Source organism: Saccopteryx bilineata, chromosome 2, assembly GCF_036850765.1.
Source record: "Saccopteryx bilineata isolate mSacBil1 chromosome 2, mSacBil1_pri_phased_curated, whole genome shotgun sequence".
NCBI lineage: Eukaryota > Metazoa > Chordata > Mammalia > Chiroptera > Emballonuridae > Saccopteryx > Saccopteryx bilineata.
Genome location: NC_089491.1, coordinates 218,623,379 through 218,641,117, shown reverse-complemented (window position 1 = coordinate 218,641,117; position 17,739 = coordinate 218,623,379). Strand labels below are relative to the sequence as shown.

Genomic DNA, 17,739 nt, shown 5'->3' with positions numbered 1-17,739 from the left:
CTCTCTATAAACAGACCTTGGAATTAACCCCACCACATTCAGAAAATATGATCAATTGCATCTGTTCTGTAATTGATCCTCAGTCATTACCAAGGAGGACTATAGCTCCAGCTGTCCGCAGCACATTCTCAGTTACTGGGTCAGGGTCAATGTTATAAAGTCAGGATTGGAGTTACGGGGACCCTCACGTTACTCCTGCTTGCCCTCCATGTGACCTCTACGTGGCTTCAGGTGCCCTTCAAGTGACTCATGTGAACCCCACATGATCCCAGTGCCTTCCACATGACTCCCACTTGATCCCCAGGTGTCCCCACGAGGCTTTCCATGTGACTCCCAGATGACCCCACGTGGTCCCCTCTATTCAGGAGATGCTGTGAACTGAGTTTTTCCAATTTACCAGGCCATCCAAAGACAATCAACTTGTCAAATTTCTTCCCTCTATTAATAATGTTGAGAAACAAAACCAAAGCCGTATTAGAAAAAGTTAATGTGGAAATAGGAATTAGAGTTAGACCTTTAATTGGTGTATTTAACAAGAGACAGGGCTGTGGAGCAGCCCTCCCAGGTGACAGCCCAGAGAGAACCTGTGTGCAGCGAGGCAGGCGTCTATCACGTTTCCTCCGACGTCCTCCTGAGAACCCAGGGGTACAGAGGCAGTGTTCCTGTGTGTGTGGAACTTAGGGGGCCTGAGAATGTATCCTAAAAGGGGCCATGAAAATAGGCATACTATTCAAACATGATATTTACATGAAAAGAATATTGAAAAGCAAAAGAACATAATTCCACCAAAGGAAAAAAGTTAAAAAAAAAATGCAGAAAAAGTAAAGGTAAGGGATTGCTCAGATGAGAAACCCAACAGAACCAGGAGAACCATGGCCCCTAGCCCCTCAGGAGAACCTTGGCCCCCAGCCCCCCAGGAGAACCTTGGCCCCCACCCCCCCAGGAGAACCTTGGCCGCCAGCCCCCCAGGAGAACCTTGGCCCCCAGCCCCCCAGGAGAACCTTGGCCGCCAGCCCCCCAGGGGAACCTTGGCCCCCAGCCCCCCAGGAGAACCTTGGCCCCCAGCCCCCCAGGAGAACCTTGGCCGCTAGCCCCCCAGGAGAACCTTGGCCTCCAGCCCCCCAGGAGAACCTTGGCCCCTAGCCCCCCAGGAGAACCTTGGCCCCCAGCCCCCCAGGAGAACCTTGGCCGCTAGCCCCCCAGGAGAACCTTGGCCCCTAGCCCCCCAGGAGAACCTTGGCCGTTAGCCCCGCTCTTCAGAAGGAGTGTGCAGCTCCTAGGGCTGTATTCACAGGAGAAAGGCCAGGCTAGCAGGTGGCTCTCCCCTTTACAGTTCTGCCCCCAGGACAGCACATCAGTCTCCAGGGGCTGCTTTCCTCCCTGCCCTCTGAGCCCTGAGGCAAACATCTCCCAGGTCTCATTTGACCTAACTTTGTGGTATTTTTGCCATAGGATGGTTTATATTTTTATGTGGCTAAATCTGTGAATTTTCTTCCTGTGTCTCCTGGGCATCTTTTCTGATGAAATTCCTGTATCTCCTTGTGATCCTCAGAGCCCAGGGATGGGTGTTAGGCTTTCGCCCTTCCTTTTTTTTTTCTTTTCTTTTTTTTTGCTGACCACACCCTTGGAGGAAGCAAGACGACCCTGGGCCTCATCAGGTGGGCTTCTGGGGCTCCTTACTGGCCTGGAAGTGGTGCAGGCAGGAAACTGTCAGGTGCAGTCCTAGAGGAAAGACAAGGGTCTGGGTGTCCTTACTGCCTTGTAGGGCTTGAAGACACCACATGACAGCTGAGTCCTTTTCCGGGATCTAGTGGGGGCCCTCTCAGCAGTGTTTGGATTGGACACACTTAGGGTCTTATGAGCTGAACAAATGATGCAAACTGTAAGCAGCTTCCCACGTAGGTTGCTGTGGGGCTCACACAGAGCTGCAGTGATGGGGAGGGGCGGTGAGCTGCCATGGTCCCACCTGTGTCCCTTTGGGAGATCGCAGGGCCTGTCCAGTCTCCTTTCCCAATTCTCTGCCACAGCCTAGGGACCTGACAAAGATCTGTGTACCCTGGGCTTCCCCATAGGGGTGGGAAAGGGTGACAGGGCCTCCTGAGTCCTTACGTGCTAAGGGCAGCGGCAGATGGGGCAACCATGTGGCGCATGGTAGGCAGGAAGCCAGCGGCAGGTGGGAGGGCGGTGGCAGAGACTACTGCAGGCCACATGGAGTAGGCCACAGGTGAGCCAGGTGTTGGGACAGCTTGCAGAGGGGCTGGGGGCGCATAGTGATGGTGGTGGTGCACAGACAGCGGCTTCTGCCTCTCAGCTCGCAGAACGATGGGGTAAGTCTGCGCGGTTCCTCAGCACAGCACACATAGCAGCCCATTTCAGCTGGATGGACTGCTCCGTGCCCCTCTCTCCCCCCACCCCCAGGCCTCACTCCAGTTCCTGACTTAGGGTAGGCTCAGAGCCCAGTGAGGGGAGGGGAGAGGAGGGGAGAAGTGGTAGGGAGGCAGAACTCATCCAGCTCAAGAGGCAGCTTTTTGGGCCCCGAAGTGCACAACCCATTCCTCATGGAGGAGGGGACAGGGGATACCGGGGGGGGGGGGGGGGAGTCACAGCCTGAACACAGACCCCAGAGCCAAAATATGCTTTTCAGAGTTACACAGATGCACAATTTCCAGAAGAAAAGCTGCCCAGGCCCTCTGGCCTTGACTTGAGTGGCCTCCTCTGCCTGGTGTCTGCTCTGGGCTGAGCCTACCTGGGGGTTAGGATGCCGGAGTGTGGCCTGTGGTCCCCTGGAGGACAGAGGGGCTGTTGGGGGCAGGGCTTGGAGCATCATGTTCTGCATGATGACCTGGTGCATCTGTGCATTCTGCAGCAGCAGCATCTCCACTATGTCTGAAAGGTCACACACAGACCACTCACCCATCAGGGGGTCTCACCTGAGAACAGAGCTTTAGAGCAGCCTATTTGTTGAAACAGTTGTAGCATATTACAGGTGTCCTGGTCCTCCTAGGAGGGGGAGGCACATTCCTAGAAGTGAACCTTTTGGTCAAAGGGTGTATATGCTATAAAGTATGTGGACGGTGTTCAGTTGGGCTCCCAACAGGTGGTTCTACTTGCCTTCCTGCTAGCAGATTCCTCAACCAACCTGGGCTGTACGGTGGCCCCCCAAAATGTGTGTTCACATCATAACCCCAAGACCTCAGAACATGGCCTTGTTTGGAGAAAGTCTTTGTAGAGGTAATGAAGGACCTTAAGATGAGATCATCCTGGCTTATCCAGGTAGGCCCCAGGTCCAAGGACAAGGGTCTTTATAAGAGACAGGCAGAGGGAGATGGAGACAGAAGAGGAGACAGACATGGACAAAGAGATGAACGATGCAGCCACAGCCCAGGACACTCAGAGCTACCACTGGAAGAGGCAACAAGGACCCTCCCTGGAGGGAGCATGGCCCTGCGACACCTGTATTTTGGACTTTTGGCCTCCAGACTGACAGAGTAGATTTCTGGGGTTTTAAGCCACCTGGCTTGTGATGCTTTGTTATGGCAGCTCCAGGGTATATTCACTAGTTCTGGATACTATAAAACATGTAAATTTTTTTCTAGTGGGAGGCAAACATGGGTTCTTAACATAGTAACTAAGTTCTTAACATAGTAACTAAGTCCTGGAAATTGGGCATTTCCTCCACATTCTGTCAGCCTCACCAAAAAAAGGCGGGTCTCCTAGGACCATTCATACTCCCAGGCTAGAGAACAGGAGCCTGGAGGCTGGGGGCAAGGTGCTTCAACAAGGCACAGGATGCCAGCCAAGAGCCTGCACTCAAACTGAAACTTCCCTGGGTCCCCAGCAGATCAGCCCACCCTGCAGATTTTGAACTAACAAGGCCTCCATAATGACATGGTCCAACTCCTTAAAACACATCTTTCTCTCTGTATACACATCCCAGTGGCTTCTCTGGAGAGCCCTGACTAACACAGATTTTTCTACAGGGCTGCGGCACTATGGGGAGTGGGGCACCCAGAGTCAGATACCTGCAGCAATATAGCTATGAGAACTCTGACCCTGCGAGATAAGCAGTTGGAGAGACTGAGTCTGGCAGCCCCATCTGGGAAAGGCCCTTGAGAGCATCATATGGGCCTGGGCCGGGGCAGCCCCTCCCACCAGTAGCAGGACGGGGCCACCCCCCCCCCCACCAGCAGCAGGAAGAGCCCACTGAAGGGATGCTTCTCCAGTCAGGCCCACATGGCTCCCACTGATAGAGTCAGGATTAAAAAGATTAGATTAGGCAGGAGGGCACTGAAATGGACACCTCCTGTTTGCTAAAGAGATGCTTCACAACAAAGAAACATGTCAGTGAAACAGGGACAGAGTTTGGAGTAAAGGGCACAGAATCAAACTGATGTACATGGCCAAAAAAAAAAATAACATTGATCCCTAATTCACAGCACACACACATCTACTCCAGATGAATAGTAAATCTGAATGTGAAAAGTAAACAAAGGCCCTGGCCAGGTAGCTCAATAGGTTAAGAGTGTCATTCCATATACCAAAGTTATAGGTTTGATCCCCAGTCAGGGCACATACAAGGATGTATAAATAAGTGGAACAACAAATCTCTCTCTCTTCCTCTATCTCTAAAAATAAATTTTAAAAAATTTAAAAAGAAAACAAAGCCAGACAAGACAATATGACCTTGCCTGATCAAGCAGTGGTGCAGTGGATAGAGCGTCGGATTGGGTTGCAGAAAACCCAGGTTTGAAACCATGAGGTCAAAAAAAAAAAAGAAACCATGAGGTCACCAGCTTGAGTGCAGGCTCATCTGGTTTGAGCACGAGGTCACTGGCTTGAGCGTGGGATCACAGACATGACCCCATGGTCACTGGCTTGAGCCCAAAGTCACTGGCTTGAAGTCCAAGGTTGCTGGCTTGAACAAGGGGTCACTCGCTCTTCTCTAGCCCCCTAGTCAAAGCATGTATGAAAAAGCAATCAATGAACAACTAAGGAGCTGCAACAAAGAATTGATGCTTCTCATCTCTCTCCCTTCCTGTCTGTCTGTCTGTCCCTATCTGTCCCTCTCTCTGTTTCTCTCTGTGTCTGTGTCACACACACAAAAAAAAGACTGCCCTGGCCGGTTGGCTCAGCGGTAGAGCATCAGCCTGGCATGCAGGAGTCCCGGGTTCGATTCCCAGCCAGGGCACACAGGAGAAGCACTCATCTGCTTCTCCACCGCTCCCCCCTCCTTCCTCTTTGTCTCTCTCTTCCCCTCCCACAGCCAAGGCTTCACTGGAGCAAAGTTGGCCCGGGCACTGAGGATGGCTCTGTGGCCTCTGCCTCAGGTGCTAGAATGGCTCTGGTTGCAGCAGAGCGACGCCCCAGATGGACAGAGCATCGTCACCTGGTGGGCGTGCTAGGTGGATCCCGGTTGGGCGCATGTGGGAGTCTGTCTGATTGCCTCCCCGTTTCCAACTTCAGAAAAATAAAAAAATAAAAAAATACAAAAAAAAAAAAAAAAAAAAGACTATGACCTTGAGCTGGTGAAGTCTTCTTAAACAGGATACACAAGGCACTAACCATAAAAGAAAAAGCCTGAAAAACTGAACTTTATTAAAATTAAGACCTTCTCTTCACCCAAAGACAAGAAGAGTGAAAGGGCAGGCCACAGAAGGGACTAAATATTTGTAATACAGGTATCAAAAAAGGGTCCATTGTAGAATATAAAGAACTCCTACAAATCAATGAGAGGCAGGCAACCTAAAAGAAAAATGGAATTTGCTTTTATATAAGGAATGGGGTAAGGAATTTGACTTTACTTTTCCTAAATAACTAGCTACGTATTGAATATTTCATTATTTATTTATTTATTTTTGAGAGAGAGGGAGGAGAAGGAGGACAGGGACAGACAGGAATGGAGAGATGCCATAGTTGTGGCACCTTAGTTATTCATTGATTGCTTACTCATATGTGCCTTGACCAGGGGGCTCCAGTCGAATCAGTGACCCCTTGCTCAAACATGCGACCTTGGGCTTGAGCCAGCAACCTTTGGGCTCAAGCCAGTGACCCTGCACTCAAGCTGGTGAGCCCATGCTCAAGCTGGCAATCTCAGGGTTTCAAATCTGGATCTTCTGCGTCCTAGGTTGACATTCTATCCACTGCTTTATTTTCTGGTCAGGAAATATTTCATTTAAAAAAAATTAGCAAGAGGGTGGGAGAGGAAGACAGAGACAGGAAGGAAGAGAGATGACAAGCATCAATTTGTAGTTGTAGCACTTCAGTTGTTTATTGATTGCTTCTCACATGTGCTTTGATGGGTGAGTGGGAGGGAGTGGTGCTCCAGCAGACCCAGTGATCCCTTACTCAAGCTTATGAGCCTGCGCTCAAGCCAGCAACCTTGGGGTGGGGGTTGTTGTTTTTTTTCCTTTTTGTATTTTTCTGAAGTTGGAAACAGGGAGGCAGTCAGACAGACTCCCGCATGTGCCGGATCGGGATCCACCCGGCATGCCCACCAGAGGGCGATGCTCTGCCCATCCGAGGAGTCGCTCTGCTGCAACCAGAGCCATTCTAGCGCCTGAGGCAGAGGCCATAGAGCCATCCTCAGCACCTGGGCCAACTCTGCTCCAATGGAGCCTTGGCTGCGGGAGGGGAAGAGAGAGACAGAGAGGAAGGAGAGGGGGAGGGGTGGAGAAGCAGATGGGCGCTTCTCCTGTGTGCCCTGGCTGGGAATCGAACTCGGGACTCCCACACGCCAGGCTGACGCTCTACCACTAAGCCAACCGGCCAGGGCCAACCTTGGGTTTTTGAACCTTGGACCTCAGCATCTCAAGTCAACACTCTATCCACTGTGCCACCACCAGTCAAGCTGAATATTTAATTTTTTTAAGACTTTATTCCTTTTAGAGGAGAGAGAGAGAGAAGTGGGAGGAGCAAGAAGCATTCACTCCCATATGTGCTTTGACCAGGCAAGCCCAGGGTTTCGAACTGGCAACCTCAGCATTCCAGGTCAACACTTGATCCACGGCACCACCACAGGTCAGGCTGAATATTTAATTTTTTTACCACTGATTTTAAATGCCACTTTTTCTCTTTTAAGGTATACAAGCATTTGTACACTTACATAAGCACACATACATAGTTTGCTCACTGTGCCCCTAGAATCCAACAGTCTTTCACTCAAGTTCATTTGGAAAAACCAACAATAGGTAGTGAGGAAAGGCCAGGCCCTCTGCACCTCCAATGCACCTTCATGTGCACCACGGTATACATGGCTCCCCTGGGAGCCACTGTGGCAGCTGTGGACCAGGTCTGGCACATACTACAATATACAATGTGCTACAAAAATAATACAAGTTGGTTTTAGCCACTGGGACAGAACTGAGGACACTAGTCAGATGATCCTATACACAGGTCCTCTCTCTTTTACCTCTTTTCTTCCCTTAGCGATATCTGTCATGGAAGCATTTCTCAAAGTTAAAGCCATTTTCATGTTGGTAACAGGTAACTTCAGTTGAGTAGCCAAAAGATGACTCTAAATGACTATACTGCTTGCAAAATATTTTTCCTTTCAGAGTATTTCATAAGCCCATAACAATATTAATGTCGAATACTTACCTTCCTTAATACTTCCTGACCTCTGTGCTGCGAAGGCCTGGGGAGGGGGGATCTGTGTGATGAGTGGCTGCTGAGGTAGCTGCTGAATGATGGTGGCAGGAGGCTGGGGGACCTAGGAAGAGCCAGGTCACTACCTGAATGTGTCCTTGGAGAGAGTGTCCTACAGCACCCACCTATCCACTCAGCCATCCACCCACCCACCAACCCATGTACCTACCTAGTAATCCAACCATTCATCCACCTGTCTGTCCACTCACCCAGTTACACACCCATCCATTCACATATCCACCCACCCATCTACCCATTCACTCACCTACCCATCGATCCACCTATCCACCCCACCACCCAAGTATCTACCTAGTCATCCAACCATTCACCAACCTGTCCATCTACTGATCTATCCATCCATCCAAGGGGAACTTTAAATTAGTGGTTTCCAACTGTCAGACTGCAGACTTGCAAGAAATTTCTGGCAGACAAGTGGTTGAAAAACACTGCTTTAAATGACTAACCTCAGCGATTCAATTGATGGCTGAATAGATAAATATGTGTCTGGGCATTACTTAGGACATAGAATGTTTGTGTAACACCCCAGCCCCCGATTCATATGTTGCAGCCCTAACCTCCAATGTGACTGACTGTATTTGGAGATGGCTTATGAAGAGGTAACAAAGCTTAAATGTCATAAGAGTGGGGCCCTGATCCAATGGGACTGGCACACCTAGCTTCCTCTCTCTGTCATGTGAGGACAGTGAAATGTGGTCGTCTGCAAGCGAGAAAGAGAGCCCTCTCTAGGAACCAGCTGGGCTGGCACCTTGATCTTGGATTTCCAGCCTCCAGAACTGTGAAAAGTACATTTTCGTTGTTTAAGATGCCTGTCTGCAGTACTTTGTTGTGGCAGCCTCAGCTAACACAAGGTCTTTTTAATGTTTCCCACATTTCCTGGCTTAAGCAGGCTAAGCTAATCCTCAGTTTCATTAATTCTGCTTTAATAGAGGCACCCAAGGAGCTTGTCATAAAAATAACCTCTGGCTTCTCTCCTTTGTTAAAATAGACGTACTACAATTTCGAGCATGCACGGGGCATTGGTCATGCACCAGTAAGACTTTCTATTTTAATCCTGTGTACAGGCCCTGACCTTGTTGTACCTTCTTTCTCTGTTCACAGAAGGCACAGTATAAGCCATGGGTGGCAGACGTTTTCTGTGAACGTCTTGTCGGCCAACTACTCAGCACAGACACTAAACTAACAAGGCTAGTCCAGTGAGACTATTTGTGAGCCTCAGGGTTTGCATTACATATCATTTTCATGTGTTCCAAACTATTCTTTCGATTCTTTTTTTAATGAAATATTTAAAAGTGCACAAGCATTCTTAGCTTGCAGGTTAGCATACAGATGGCAGGCCAGCTTTAGCCACAGCCATAGTTGCTACCCCTAGCATCGACTGAGGAGGCCTTCTCAGAGTGCTGTGCCTATCCTGGCTGAGGGGCCTCCTGGGTCTCTAGGTTCTCTGAGTCCAGTTTCTAGAAATTCGGTGACTAGGGGCCCTGCCTTCTCTCTTGGTGTCACTGGAGCTGTGACTGAAACACAGGAGCGTGGCCCGGCCCTGGTCATGTGTAGGAAATGTGGCCATACTTGGGACTGGGGGGAGCCTCCTACCAGTACCCTCCCTTGGTACCTGGAAGGAGGTTCCAGGGGTCAGAATACTGGAGGGCACAGGCTGGGGATAACTGGAACCTGGACACAGACAGTCCAGGGGCAGAAAGGGCTCGGAGGTCTCCATAAGCATGGGTCCCTCGGAGGTGCCCCTCCGCACTCTGTTCCCTCCACCATGTGCTGCCAGGGCTCTCCCAAAGAACAAGTGCCTTCCATGTCCTAACCTAGCCTGCTGGCACTAGCACCCTGGCCAGCTAGTGCAGAACCTTCTCAACTAGGCCTGCCCACCTCCTTGGCCATCTCTTCTCCCCAGTCACACTGATCTCGCTGAGGCCTCAACATTGCAGTCCAGCTCCTGTCCTTCCTGGGAGCATCCAGCTGGCCTCCAATACAATGTTTGGCTTAAGAAAGTCGGGGCTGCTTTACACTGTTTGTAACCCAGAATGCTGAATAAAGGTACAAGGCTCTCCACATTGGAATGCTTTCCCCTTTTCCATTTTGCCCTTGAAATTAAAGTCTTGAACTTCTTGTCATTATGAAATTTTGAAAAAGAGTTAACATGTTTCTTCCCCAAATTCAGGGTCCTGATACTGAATTTCCCTAATACTTCTACTACTAGAGCAAAAGTTAGGACCTGGGACTGGGACCCCAGCATCTCATCTGTAATGAGGAAACAAGACTGCCCCCTCCCCAAAGCCCTGTCTCAGGGCTCCTGTGAAGATGACTGGGATGAGTCGCTGATGTCCTTGTGAGTGCCTGGGTACGCTAAGTGCACCACTGTTGACTCTTAGCCAAACAACCCTCTTCAGAGCACTCTCATCATGTTGCTGAGCTTGCCCGAGGTGGGAGGTCTCTGCACAGAGCCTTCCCGCAGTGGTTCCACCCTGAGGTTCACTAGGAGAAAGACCTACCAAGTGTTGGATGACCCGAGGCAGCTGCGGGGCCGGTAGGGAGGCTGTAGGGTAGTTGCCAGGGGGCATCTCTGTGGGCAGCACTGACCCATGGGCCCCTCTGCTGGGCTCTCTCCAGGCATGGACATGGGTGTGAGCATGAGAGAGCTCTTCCGGTAGGTGTTGTTCCTGTAGAACCAACCAGAGACTGCTGCATCAAAGGACAGCCACCAAGCCTGGTGGGGGAGAGTGGGTGGCCCCTGAGAGGCACCTTGGGTCTCCACTGCTCCCCACAGGGCCTCCCTAGAACTGAAGCCAGGCCTGAGGGCAAAGCTCTAGGGCTCTTTGAGGGGGCACACATGAGAATACCACTTCTTTAAAAATTTACCAAATCAGTCTGACCAGACAGTGGCACAGTAGATAAAGTGTCGACTTAGGATGCTGATGACCAGGTCTGAAAACCAAAGGTAACCGCTTGAGCATGGGCTCATTTGGTTTGAGCGTGGGATCATAGACATGACCCCATGGTTGCTGGCTTGAGTCTAAGGCACATTGGCTTGAAGCCTGAGGTTGCTGGTTTGAAGCCCAAGTTCACTGGCTTGAGCAAAGGGGCCACTTGCTTTTCTGTAGTCTCCCATGCAAGGCACAAATGAGAAAGCAATCAATGAACAACTAAAGTGCCGCAACAAAGAACTGATGCTTCTCATTCTGACCTGTGGTGGCACAGTGGATAAAGGGTTGACCTGGAACGCTGAGGTCACTGGTTGGAAACCCTGGGTTTGCCTGGTCAAGGCACATATGGGAGTTGATGCTTCCTGCTTCCCGCCCCCAAATGAATAAATAAAATCTTAAAAAAAAAAGAATTGATGCTTCTCATTTCTCTCCCTTCCTGACACACACACACATATATAAAATAAAATTTACAAAATCATATGACCCAGTTTCTGGTGTGGCTGCCTCAGCATCCCCTTCACAACAAAGCGCTACGTTTATCATAATTATTTGTGTGGACTTTGTATGCTCCTTCCTGCTGGTGGAAGGAGTTGGGACCAGGCCCCTGGACTTCCTAGAATTCTACTTCCTGTGGGAATTGAGTCCTTTGCTCAGCACTTCCACCTTGAATAATGTGCCACCAGAGCAGGTGTCATAGTCACATGCCTATCAGAGTGCAGACTATAGACAGTGTGAGCAAGCTCCTTTCTTCATTCAATCCATTCTACACCCCAGTTGTGACGTCTCTCAGCTGCTTGCAGTTCACCAGCTACCTGTTCTTAAGTCACAAACCTCAAAGAATCCACGCTGAGTCCAGAAAGACATGACACTCCCATCCTCACCCCATACCTCCCACTCCTACTCCCCAGCCCCCACCCCACCTGCACCCCACTCCCCACCCTAGTCTGAGCATGGTGACGAGTAGTTTCAGGACAGACAACACCGGCCAAGGCTGCTGTGACGCCAGCCTACCCAGAGTCTCTGCAGAAGGTCCTTCCTCCTCCTCAGAGCATTCTTCAGGGCTGCATTCACACTGTTCTCATGTCCTGGAGAGAAGCCCACACTGAGGAAGGGGTAGACCCATCAGAATGGCCCAACCTCACCAAGCAAGACTGGGGGTGACCTGGGCCTCCATTTTCTCATCTGGAAAGTGTGTATGAAGGAAGTTCCTGTCTTGGGTTTTGCAGATCAAAGTGACAGGACAGGCTGTGAGGGTGCATTCAGCAGCACCTGGTACATGCATGTGTGTGTAAGTGCATGTAAGCATGGTGTGTGAGTATGTGTACCTGTGTGTGTACGTGTGCATGCATGTGTATGTGTATATGAATGAGCGCTGTAAAGATGAAGACAAAAGCCTTCAACCTGGATGTAAGGAAAAGTATTAAGCATAGTCTTGCCAGTAACAAGAGGGGGAGGGATCTGAGCAAAAGGTGGGTCTCTTGCCTGCCCGCAGGGCTCCAAGCAGCTCAGCTCTTACCTGGCACCAGGTGGGGTTCCTTCGAATCTCCTTCCACATCCTCATGCTCCTGCTCCAGTTTCTGTGAGGAAGAGTCCATGATAGGGACCTACTCAGTGTGAGTGGGGCACGGGCTTACGTGGGGCAACTGCCTGTGCTCCTGCCCGTGCCCCAGACAGAAGGAACTGGGCAGGAAGTGCTGAGTGATGGAGGTGTGGGACAGGAGCAGGGGTCATCAACCTCTCTCAAGGACTTGCATACACATATTCCTCCTTGAACTCTGGGAAGGTGCTCTGATATGTGAGGTCCCCTTCAGACAGCTTTCTGAAAAGCCAGACTCAGGCTAGCTCTGTGTCCCTGACCACACTGACTGTCCTACCTGGGCTGTGGCCTGGGTCTGTCTTGGGGTGACCCCTACTGGCCTTGCAAGGTGGCCCATGGGCCACCAGACAAGGGTAGGGTGGGGGTGCAGGGCTGCAAGGACAGCAGAATAAAGCATGTGGGGGATGTTGAAGAGCTGTTGTACTGGGCAGCCTGTGCAGGCCACACATGGAACATGCAGACCTGAGAGGATAAGACTGGTGTGAGAATGGGTCTACTAGGCCACGCCCCTAGGCCCAGCCCAGTCTGTGGGTCCTGCACCAGGTGGGTCTCTATCTTCTCTTAAACAATGAAGCCCAGAGGCTCCCTGGTGAACCTAAACAGGACCCTGGAAGTGCCCAGCCAGTAGGTGTGTGCCTGTGTCCTGGCTGCAAAAAATGTCAGAAGAACCTACTTGGTTCTGTATGAATGAAAAAAAGAAAAACCAAGAAACCACAGTTCTCCATTACAAAGCTAAAAACCTCTGGAGAGGGTTTTGCTGGGAAGCAGTAGCTCTCACAAAAATATCTTACCTTTTAAAGCTGTGCTCCACTAATCAGGTATTAAAAACACAAGTACCTGGCTGTCTTACCTTCTCCAAGAGTTTCAGGGTCAGATGGGCCATTTGATCTGCCATAGAGGAGTCCACCATCCTGGGACAATAGGAGACAGGACTCCAGAGGCCCCCTCCCTACCTGGTTGTCAGTTATCTCCAGGAAAGCACTGCTCAGCTAGCTAGAGAGAGGCAGCCTCAGCCCGTGTCACCGAAGGATTGTGGCGCTGGGCTCAGTTTATCTCCTTTCCCACATCCCCCTGGACTGCAGTGTCTGAACCCAACATTGGTATTGCCAACTCAGTTGCTAGGTGCTGCACACAGGGAAGCCCCAGGTTGCCAGGTTTTTGCTGAGTGTCCTTCCCAGGCCACACCCTGTCCCCATGCACTGGTGACCTGGAAATACTGCCATTCCCGGGTGTTGCCAGGCTGGGCTCTTTAGGACAAAAATAGACAGCAGCTGTGACCAGCAGGTAGGGCAGAGCAGAGTCCTTGGGGGGAGGACTGCCCCATCCTCAGGACAGAGCCCTGAAAGGGGTGAGGCTGTGGGGAGGGGCAGCCATATCCATCCCCCCTGTATGCAGGGGCAAGTGCCCTTCATCTGTTACTGCCTCCAGGAAGCCAGCAGGTCCCTGCCCGCTCCTACACACCCTGCCAGCAAGATGGGGTTGGAGCAATAGCTCCCTGGGGATTTCAGGAAATTCTAGGCTGCAGAGGGGGTGGCACCAGGGAGCTGGCCAAAGACCCACCCAGGGGCTCTGTGGTGGAGCTTGAGGCCCGCCACAAGCACCCCACACCCAGCTAGCCTTTCGAGGGACATGGGCCAGCCTCCTACCCTGCCAGGTAGAACATGAGTCCAGCTCTGGGATCTCCGTGTGGAGATTCTGTCAAGGCAGGGAATCTCGCCAAGGCAAGGGTGGGCATCCTGGTGGCTGTGCAGAGGGAGCACCTAGGGCAAGTGTGAGGTGGTCGGTGTATACAGCAAGGGAGGTCCTGCTCCTACCCCAGCCCTAGACTGCAATCACTGCTCCAATTTCAAATGTTATACTCCTTCTTCATCAGTCCAGTTGACCCATTTGTAAACCTGAAAAGTTATATGAACAGAGAACCACTTCCTTGGCTCTGTGCCCTGCCCTCCATGTGACTGCACTGGCTACAAAGGCCTCCCCTACTGGGCACAACCCTCACCTCACACCTGACCTAGGTGTCTTTTCTGAACAGCCACCAGAACATACACCTGATTGACATGACTCCCGCCAGGCGATCAAGGTCAATATCAACAATGATGGGTCTTGTTTTTTAAGCCACCTCTCTAGTTGCAGGCCACTTGCATCCTACCCAGCTATACAATGGCCCAGATCTGCAAGTGGATGAGTTTGATAGGTGTTTATACTTCTCATAGAGGGAAATCAAGGCACACCTGTTTGGTGGTCTCCTCGTGTCTCTCTGGGAGTTGGTAATTCCCACTATGTCCTCGTAATCTGCCTGGACTCTGTGGTGTCCTAATCCTGCAAGTGAAATATAGTGTGTTCTATTGACAAAATCTAACCTTGGGGCTTTGCTTTCATTTTCCCTTTAATGGTAAATGCAATGTTATTGATAGTGATGAGAAAAGGTAAAATGAGACTGAGAATGTTAAGCCCACTTAGGTAAATAAGATGGCCATTTAGTGAGAACATTGCTGCTCCCCTGAGTGCCCACACTGGTTGGGAACACTTACCAGGATCATTAGAGGTGCAGGCCAGATGCTTTGGGTTGTCAATCACAGCCTATCAATTCCAATGAGCTTGATTACACTATCAGCATTTGATTGTTAATCAAAACCATAAGCAGGAATAAAAACCTTACATTGCCGGCCTGACCTGTGGTGGCGCAGAAGGATAAAGCGTCAACCTAGAACACTGAGGTCGCCGGTTTGAAACCTTGGGCTTGCCTGGTCAAGGCACATATGGGAGTTGATGCTTCCTGCTCCTCCCCCTTCTCTCTCTCTCTCCCTCACTCCTCTCTCTCTCTGAAAAAAAAAAAAAAAAAAAAAAAAAAAAATATATATATATATATATATATATATATGAAAAAAAAACACCTTACATTGTTTCCTTATCTGGACAAACAGGTTCAAGTGAGGTCTGAAGCTAGGGAACAATGCTTTCATGAGACTTCAGGTTCCCACCCAAACCATGAATTATAAACCAAAGTCACATTCCTCTTCTTTCAAAAAACTTAATACTTTTTAAGAGCTCATTTAGATTCACAGCATAATTGAACAGGTAAGTAGAGCACATTTCTTTTTAATAACCATTTACAATAAATATGGAATGATTTACCCAAACGTTTCAAAGCCTTAATCTTTTTCCACTTGAGATTGGTTTTGCTTTTCACTGAATCAGTGCTCACCTTCTAGTGATCTAGAATTGGGAATAATTACTGTAGCATTATAAATTGAATGATCACCAAATTTTTCTCAAAATCACAGGCCACTTAGCAAGTCAGCTTATGGAGCACCGTCCGTCCTGGGGTTCCAGAGACTGTCCTAACAGCAACAGATGCGGATTCCAGGCATGTGTTTTCCTTTCCTGCCTGCCCCTTTCCGAATAACTCCCCACCAGCATGGGGTCCTTCCTAACACTGGGCCTGCTTCATGGCAGAGATGCTGCAGTGGACCCATGGTTGTGGGACCCTCTGGTCAAATCCTATGCTGCAACACCCAGAAGCTGTAAGCTGGGGATAGACACATTAACTCAGAGACCTCAATCTGGCACTGTCTCCAGCAGAAAGAATTCACGTGTCCAGTAGCACCAGACCCAGTGGCTTCCTGTCCCTGCAATGCTGGGCTCTGTGATTGGAGGTCCTGACCCAGAATCCCACCGAACTCATAAATGAGTCCCCTGACCCTTGGGCTCCTTCGGCGCCCACAGGCAAGGAAGTACACGTAAAGTCATATTAACAGGGGCAAGAAGTTATAGTAAAGGTTCCAAGTGATCTCGCTGGCAGTCTGGACTGTGAAATGAACACAGAGCATCCCAACGTTGAAGGGTTCAGTGACCAGAGCTCAGCCCCGAGGAACGAGGATGAGGGGATCTGGGACTGCAGGGGAGAGACGTGAGGTGTCCACCGCAGTTCTGAGGCCTGTCGCTGTTTCTCAGGCAAAGGGGCCCGGCTCCAGGAGCTGCTACCTGAGAGCTCGCGGGTTAGATAAGGGTGGAGACCAGAGAGGGCGGCCTGGCAGCCCTTCCTTGAAGAAAAAGGTGGGGTGCGCTCTGCAAGCGCCCCGGCTTCTTCGGGGTCGATCTCAATTCCTCAAGGGCCACACCTAACAACCGAGTAACGAATCAGGGAATAAGGCTGACAGCAACACCTGCTCCAGTAGCCTTGGTGTCGGTGGGGACAGCTTTGGATTCCGGGAAACAACGCTCAACGTCCGCGTCCTGCGCAAACTGGGCGGTACCTCAGAACCTTTAAAACTGGCCAATCACAACGCGTTCCGAAGCCACCGCGCTCCGCAGATTGGAGCGTTACGTCAGACACTCTGAGCGCGCGTGCGCAGAGGCAGGAGCGTGATACCTGATTGGCGGCGGAGCCAGCGACAGCCCAGAGGCGGGGCCGGGCTCACGTCTGCGTGACAGTTCTCGCGGGGGAGGGCGAGCCCAGGCGAGGGGGGGGGGGAGAAATATAAATAGAGCGAAGGCGGCGCAGTGTCGGTCCCGTCCCCTCCAGAGTGGCCCACGAGGAACCTTGGAAAGAGATGGAAGAAGCTGAGCAAGAGCAGCGGCGCAGAAAGGTGGAGGCTGGGAGAGCGAAGGTAAACGGTTATGCCGCCTCCTCCCGTTGCCCCGGTGTGGACTTCTTAGGGCGGGCTACAGTGTCCGCAACCACCCCCTCCCAGGAGCGGACAGGGTCAGGTGGAGACCGCCGCCGCACTCTTGCCCTTTCCATCGACTCAACTAGAAGCAGCAGCCTGGCCGCCGCCATCTTGAATCCGCCGCCCTTTACCCGAACCCGCCCCCGCCGTGGTCGCCGCCAATCAGCGGCGGGGTACGTGCGGCGTCCTTTTTGGAAAGTCGGGTGTGGGACTTGAGGGGCTGCGCCTGCGCGCGGAACGGGGGCCGTAGTTGGCTCGGGAGGGGCGGTGCCAGTGGCGGGGGTTGCTGCCGGTACTCCGCCCTCCCTCGTTTCTAGGGAGGCTGGCGTGGCGTCCTTTCTTAGAGTCTAGAGACCACGAGTCTTCGGCCATGGTCTGAGACGCCCTAACGAACAGTAGTGCCTTAGGAACGCGCCGCGTCCCTGACCATCCCCACGCACATCCGGACTCCAGTAGAAAGTGGATGGTAGTGATGGGCACAGTCATCACACCACGCGTCCTCGTTCTCTTGACAGCATCTGCTGTGCCTCCCCCTTGTCAGAGTTCAGACTTCCTAGAGGACTTCTAGGGCCTGTGACTTTCTCGCAGTCCTGAGCAACACAGGCGCACTCCCTAGGGCTCATCGCTGCTTCCATCCGTTTAAAACTACGTGCATATTTTTATTTTACTTGGGATTTTGCGGTGTATTTCTTTTTAAAATATAAAGAGGTTTCCGAGTGGTGTTCCAGAAGACTTGTTTACATTACATTATTCGTTTACCTTCTCACTGACCTGTTTAACATTCCAGGGTCCAGAAGCTCCTGTTCTTGCCTCCTTGGTTTGGGACCCAGGTGGAAGGTCTTGAGCAGAGGAGGGTGGAGGAGCTGCCAAGAGCCTG

At 51.1% G+C, this 17,739-nt stretch overlaps 2 protein-coding genes across 9 annotated transcripts in view; one reads left to right on the top strand and one right to left on the bottom strand.

The window, feature by feature from the left end:
• Nucleotides 1–507: 507 nt before the first annotated feature.
• On the bottom strand, nucleotides 508–13,222 carry C2H21orf58 (chromosome 2 C21orf58 homolog). 2 transcript variants are annotated; one of them, XM_066254933.1, is made up of 9 exons: nucleotides 13,043–13,222; nucleotides 12,112–12,172; nucleotides 11,607–11,680; nucleotides 10,164–10,331; nucleotides 7,597–7,708; nucleotides 2,747–2,886; nucleotides 2,110–2,333; nucleotides 1,681–1,722; nucleotides 508–699 (listed from the first exon to the last, which is right to left on the bottom strand). In XM_066254933.1, the coding sequence occupies exons 1-9, from the start codon at nucleotides 13,100–13,102 to the stop codon at nucleotides 678–680; spliced, it is 903 nt and encodes a 300-aa protein (XP_066111030.1). In that variant the 5' UTR covers nucleotides 13,103–13,222; the 3' UTR covers nucleotides 508–677. The 2 variants fall into 2 exon arrangements, with proteins under 2 accessions (XP_066111030.1, XP_066111031.1); XM_066254934.1 differs by lacking the exon at nucleotides 11,607–11,680.
• A 2,035-nt stretch (nucleotides 13,223–15,257) lies between these two features.
• PCNT (pericentrin) overlaps nucleotides 15,258–17,739 on the top strand; it is a 112,695-nt gene continuing 110,213 nt past the window's right edge. For 5 of the 7 annotated variants that reach the window (XR_010729218.1, XM_066259130.1, XM_066259135.1 and 2 more), the window contains exon 1: nucleotides 15,260–16,802. Coding sequence is in view for 6 of the 7 variants with exons in the window: in XM_066259130.1 (XP_066115227.1) it covers nucleotides 16,746–16,802 (57 nt within the window). In the remaining variant the exon portion in view is untranslated. Of the gene's footprint in view, nucleotides 16,803–17,739 lie in introns of all 7 variants that reach the window. The other 2 variants (XM_066259134.1, XM_066259136.1) reach the window with 2 other exon arrangements.

Excerpts from the sequence above, each read along its gene's own strand:
- C2H21orf58 (XM_066254933.1), bottom strand. The coding sequence starts at position 13,102 with ATGGTGGACTCCTCTATGGCAGATCAAATGGCCCATCTGACCCTGAAA. Across the intron at positions 11,681-12,111 it reads GGAACCCCACCTGGTGCCAG|GACATGAGAACAGTGTGAAT; the intron begins GTAAGAGCTGAG and ends GCTTCTCTCCAG. Across the intron at positions 10,332-11,606 it reads ACCTTCTGCAGAGACTCTGG|GAACAACACCTACCGGAAGA; the intron begins GTAGGCTGGCGT and ends TTGGTTCTACAG.